The 6,065-nt window shown below is 47.5% G+C and overlaps 1 protein-coding gene across 1 annotated transcript; it reads right to left on the bottom strand.

The window, feature by feature from the left end:
* Positions 1–2,988: 2,988 nt before the first annotated feature.
* LOC120020913 (leucine-rich repeat transmembrane protein FLRT1-like) lies at positions 2,989–5,088 on the bottom strand. The gene has a single exon (XM_038964534.1). The coding sequence runs from the start codon at positions 5,086–5,088 to the stop codon at positions 2,989–2,991; it is 2,100 nt and encodes a 699-aa protein (XP_038820462.1).
* Positions 5,089–6,065: the final 977 nt, after the last annotated feature.

The following is a 6,065-nucleotide window of genomic DNA, read 5'->3' as shown; positions in this document are numbered from 1 at the left end:
ATGACTGAGATGCACACAATCTGCATACTTACTGTGGTATTCTCTTTCTCTCTCTCTCTCTCTCTCTCTCTCTCTCTCTCTCTCTCTCTCTCTCTCTCTCTCTCTCTCTCTCTCTCTCTCTCTGACTCCCTTTCTCTCAAACATACACATCTAGCCATGCAAGCTCAACTAGAAACAATCATTTAAAAAATATATATATTATCACATACTGTAGGTGCAGTGAAATTTGGTGTTTTACAGGGTCAGCCATAGTAAAGCAAATTAGGGTTATGTGCCTTGCTCATTTTTCACCTTGACGGCTTATTTGAACCAGCGACCTAGCGGTAACTGGTGCAACCCTCTAACCACTATGCTACCTGCCGTAATAGCTGCATACCAAATAAATACACTCTGTTTTATAGGAGAGAGAGGGCGAGTAATAGGCAGAGAGGGAGTAACAGTAAAACATGCAGGCCTGGTTTCTGTATGTAAGCTGGTTAGCTGTGATATGATTCTTCCCCTCACTATTACCCCTATGTGTGGTTACTTAAAAAAATGAAATATATATATTTCAACAGTTTTTTGTGCTCTTACATATGGTGAAATGGCGACATTGTTGCTGTAATGTGATAGATTATACTGTGTTATTACCACTCTCTGAGAATTGATTTCTAAAGAAGGTGTACACTCAATAGGGACCCTACCACAAAAAATGTGCACACTTTTAAAAGGCTCAGTATTTTGTTTTTCCTGTGGAGACAGGTGTGGATGGTATCTCAAAGTGGAAATGAGTGGATGTCATGGTAATAGCATAAAATTAATAAACTAAAAAAATCTAAAATAAAATGTTTATCAATATTTTCTCAAATAAAAACCTGCCACCAACAGCATCATTTGTTCCAGTTTCACATGTTGTATTCAAAATAAAATTAACGCTCCTTTGACATTTTGTCTGACAGTCAACCTACTATGAAATCCTAACAGACAAAACAGCCAAGGAATCACGATTTGTTTCCGCCATGGAAACAGTAAAGTGATAAACAAGCAATGGAGAATATTAAAGCAATGTGGAGTAGCAGGCTATGACAAACAGGTTTATGCATGGGTTAACTCCGTCGTTCCAGAGCCATCATTTCTGTGTTGTCTTCTGCATTTGAATCTGTCGCTCTCTTTTCCTCTGTGTCTCTCTAGGTCTCCCTGTCTGTCATTATCCCCTCATTCACTCCCTGTTACGTAGCTGTAAGTGCTGATTCATTTACATTTGTAGTGCTTCTGGGTATAGGGGAAGTGGACTGAGTAGCAGGGTTGGGCTCAATTCGAAATGAAGGCAGTCAATTCAAGAAGTAAACTAAAATTACAATCAAATAATCTAAATAAGGGCATTTATTTTCAATGACTTCTCAATAAACTGAAAAGCTATTTATTTCAAGAGTTTTAAATTCAAATCACTTCCTGAATTGACTGCCTTCAATTCGAATTATGCCCAACCCTGCTGAGCAGAGAATTATCATCAGTGCCCACACAAAGGAAAATAGAACTCACCCCATTGTCGCCTCACCCCACCTCCTCGGATCCTCTACCTACTCACTCCCTCCCACAGTGCAGGTCCACAGTGTTACGGTTTGATAATCTACCTGATATCCTCTAAGCTGTTTACATACTAATTTTCTGGTTCACACTTACAAGACTGCTGTGTCTGTCCACAGGATGCTCCACAGAAGTCCTCTGTCCTGTTGGGAATCGGCCCACTAGTGAACAACTACAAAGCCATCTAGTACCAAGCGGAGGCCCCCCTTCTCACCAGAACACCACCACCTTCTAAGGTAACTTGATAAGTACACAGAGGGAGAAATGGAGGTTTGACTCTTAAGTCTCAAAGTAGCGATTTGTCAGTCTTGGCAGGGTACTCTATTATTAACCAAGTTCTGTCTTGTAAACTGATAATGTCTCTTTTGCTTCAGATAGTTTTCATTGAAGAGGTGTACATAACATCAACATTCACGCTGGTGCAGTCAAGAGAATTTTAATCTTTAGAGTTTATTTATTTATTTTTTAAATCTTCTTCTTGCTCAAAAATGACCTACAACAAATCCATCATCCCCATCAAGGGTGAAATTAGAGTAATTTCCCCATCAAAAATGTCAAGGCCCAGCTACAAAAAAACGCACCGAAAACAAAACCAATAAATAAGGGTAGCAATGAGGGACTAGCTTTGATCAGTGGATGTCTATCTAAGTAAAGTATCTACAAGCCTGGGCTGCATTGAATTCAATGCATTGTTCCGTTATAGAATCTAGCCAGAGTCATCAAGGATATCTTCAGGGACAGCCACCCCTGGGCCCTGACAAGACCCTCACCCTGTGGAACCACTGGATCAGACTACAACTAGTCTGCTTTAAGACAAGCGGTTATGTGGGCCGTTTGAAAAATAACCATTCACAGCTTTAAAGAGCCCTGTCTTCAGGTAACTGATAGGACAAAATGGGCACATCAGGATAGTTGAGGCATTTAAACGGATGAGCCAAGAGGGCAAAATATGGCCAGTGGGCAAGGGATGCATATCAGTCTGTCTCTCTGACCCTTTCAGGACTTTTTAACCTTACAGCTTTGTTAGTGTGACGTTCCATACATATGCCCTGAAATGGAACTGTACTGTATGTGAAAATATCTTGCCGTTTCAACACAGCACATAATTTGACTGTCTCACTGAGAGAGGGAGCAGTGATGAAAAAGTACACTGACCATTACTAATGGTGTGAAGAAGCAGTCCGTATCAACACCTGTAATGGGACGTCCGTTAGTCCCTGCTGCTGTGTACCAGTAGCGGTTTCCTGCAGGCATCCCAACCAATTAATCAAATAGTGTCAGTGCAGTGAACAGCAGGCTTAGCTGGAATGGGAGACTAGAAGAGGAAGGCACAAAAGGGGGTGCTTCAGAAGAACCCATGCTTACAAAAAAATTGTGCATCTATACAGTACATCTAGAACAGTGTGGAACTGGCCAGGACTATCACGTGTAACAGTAGTCTATATCTGGGATCCCTCCTTCTCTATAGCCACGGTTGGTGCCATACCCTGCATTGGACACTTGGTGGGCACCTTTGTAGAGGCCGGTGCCATTGGAGGGGAATATAGTGTGGATGATGTAATCCTCCCGGAGGGGCATGGGTTGCAACGGCTGATGGGTAACCATGGGTGTCATCTGGAACCCTGGGCCTCGGATCTCCAGGATGGTGGTGTCCTTCTTTGTGCCTGACTCAATGTAGTCATTGCAGTGCTTGCTCTTTCTGGAGCTGCCACGGCTGTAGTGGTCACGAGAAGACAGGCGTCCGGCCCGAAGCCTGTACCAGCAAAAGACGGCAACTATGAGCGCCAGAGAGACGATGGCCGTAGCTCCTCCAATGATCCCAGCCAGAGGCAGAGTAGCCATGTGTTCAGGGTCCTGGTTGTCCTCCTGGCCCACATCTGGCTGACTGGGGTCTGATGTCTCAGCTTTAGCGCACACTGGAGCTTCATCTGAGTCAGTGTTTCCACCTGCCATGGCTCCTTTACCCCTGGAGCTGGCTGCCAGGGGCACCATGCAGATGATGTAGCTGGAGCGGGGGTGCAGGGAGGTGAGCAGGTACTCTCTGCGGTCTCCTCTCACCAGGGTCTCTGTGATGGAGCCCATGGCAGCGCTGGTTCCCAGCCGCAGCCAACTGAGTCTGAAGGAGGAGGTGGGCTGGGCCACGCTCCAGGTGACACGGATGCTGTCTGGGGTCAAGGGCTTGACATTCAGGGCCAGGCTCTTACCTACTCCACTGCTGCCCAGTGTGTAGTCTAGACCAGAGTCTGGTAGCCCCAGGCCGGGCCGCTTGGAGCGCAGGGTGAAGAGGGAGCCCTGTGGAGGGGCGAGGGTGGTGGAGCTAGCAGCAACCCCTCCTACTTCTGCTCCACCCCCTCTGTCTCTGGTCTCACTTCCTGTGGCCCCGACCCCAGCCCCAGCCCCGACAGCCACTATGCCTGGGACTTCACACTCCTCCATCTGACTGGTCAGGTCCTTAAGGGCCATGTCTCGAACCTTGTCAGGCCCCTGGCAGGTGAGGCCCCTCACCGTGATGGAGTTACCCCTAGCATGCAGCCAGTCATGTAACCAGCGCAGGTTACAGCCACAGTGCCAGGGATTCCCCCGCACCAGCAGTTGTCCCAGGTTGTCCAAGTCTTTGAACAGGCCCCGAGGCAGGGTGGTCAGGTTGTTGCCAGACAGGTCCAGTCTTTGGAGCCTCCTCATGCCATCCAGGGAGCCACGGGGAATGTGGATCAGAGCGTTGTCCTGCAGAGAGAGACGCTGCAGGTGGGTACTGGGCAGGTTGAGTGGCGGGGTCAGGAGGGAGTTACGCACCAATGAAAGCTCTGTCAGGTTGGAGAGGCGGGAGAAGGTGTCGTCTGCGATGCGCTGGTTGGCCAGGAGGTTCCCGTCCAGAACGAGGCGTCGCAGGGAGGAGAGGCCACGGAAGGCGTGGGTGGGGATGGTGGAGATGCGGTTGTCGTCCAGCCTCAGTTCCTCCAGAGAGGCCGGGAGCCCAGAAGGGATGCTGGACAGGTGGTTACGTGACAGGAAAAGCAGGCGCAGCCGTGGGTTGTCAACGAAGGCCTGGTCCTCGATGCTGACGGTGGAGACAGAGTTGTCGTCCAGGTGCAGCTTCTCCAGCAGTGGCATGCGGGCCAGGGTGGCGCGGGGAAGCGTACGGATGTTGTTGTCCTGTAGGTGCAGTTCCCGGAGGGAAGGGGGCAGGTGCATGGGGAAGTCATCCAGCTCGTTATCATACAAGTAGACCACTCGGATGGTGAGTTGACGCTCCAGGGAGGTGGGGAGCCCGGCGTTGTCTATGTGGTTGTTCTGAAGGTAGAGCACAGTGGCAGAGGGGGGCAGAGGGGGGATAGAGCTCAGGCCACGGTCGTTGCAGTAGATGAAGTCCTCGTCACATCGACAGACAGAGGGGCATACTGGGTCTCCCTCCTGGTCGTACCCTGTGGCTGCAGCAATCTCCAGCACCTCGGCCAACAGAGTCAGGCAGAGCATGAGCAGGAACAGCCAATCACGCAGCTCGGCCACTCCCTCAGACGCCATGGTGCTGATGATGAACGTCCCTTCCTCTCGATCTCAACTTCCTGGATCCTTGAATCCTAAGGATAAGCTCAAACCAGGCCGGCTCCTTCAGCCCTAGATAGACTGAAAAGGATACAGGTTTTAGTTAACAATTCGCTCAAGTGACCAGATCACTAAGGTTTAATTGAAATTCCCAAATCACTGAAATGCCAGGATATAACAAGCTTGACAATGTACCCTTATTTCATTATGCCTAAACCATATCCCACAAATTATACATGGTCACATGGAAATTGAACCGCTACAGTATACTAATCCCTCTAAGGGTCTATATCTCGACTTCAATCCCCTTGTCATGGTGAAGTGGCAGTAATCTGCTTCCAGCAGGAGTTGGAGGAAAGGAGAGGATTTTTCTTCAAATCAATTTCAGTAAAATAAACCGTGGCCAAACCTGTTTGAAAATGTTGAACATAATGAAATATATCAAATCATTTTTTGGTCAAACAGTGTTCTTAGAGGGAAATTACTATTCCAAAAATACAGTTTTTCCAGACCATATGGTCTGTCCACTGAAATAATCCAAAAACTAGGGCCTAATATTTCTGGTCTGACCACATGTTTGGTGAAATCTCCTGGCCCTATAACAGTGTAATAGAGTATTTATTTGAATTCTCCCAAAGACTAAGCAGATTAGGTATACAGTACATCCCACTGTTTCTGCATTCACTACGGAATATTGATAAGCTAAGCTATGAGTGTGCATATGTGCGTATGTGTGTATATGCGTGAGCGTATTGTATATATGTGTGTATATTTGCTGTGAGTGTACTATATGTGTGTGTGTGGCAGAGTAGAGTGAGGGATTGAGTGTGTTTTTTTAGTCTGAGCAGCTGTGCAAAGAAGTCCGTCAAACAGAGGGGAGTATTTGGGTCAGTTCCTTCAAAGGCAAGATAGAAGGAGAGTGAGATCGATGTGGTGGAGAGAGTGGGAGGGATTAG

Source organism: Salvelinus namaycush, chromosome 26 (assembly GCF_016432855.1).
Source record: "Salvelinus namaycush isolate Seneca chromosome 26, SaNama_1.0, whole genome shotgun sequence".
Lineage (NCBI taxonomy): Eukaryota > Metazoa > Chordata > Actinopteri > Salmoniformes > Salmonidae > Salvelinus > Salvelinus namaycush.
Note: the sequence above shows the minus strand (reverse complement) of the source record. Positions and strands in the feature narration are given on the sequence as shown.

Coding starts and splice junctions, on each gene's coding strand:
- LOC120020913 (XM_038964534.1), bottom strand. CDS start 5,088: ATGGCGTCTGAGGGAGTGGCCGAGCTGCGTGATTGGCTGTTCCTGCTC.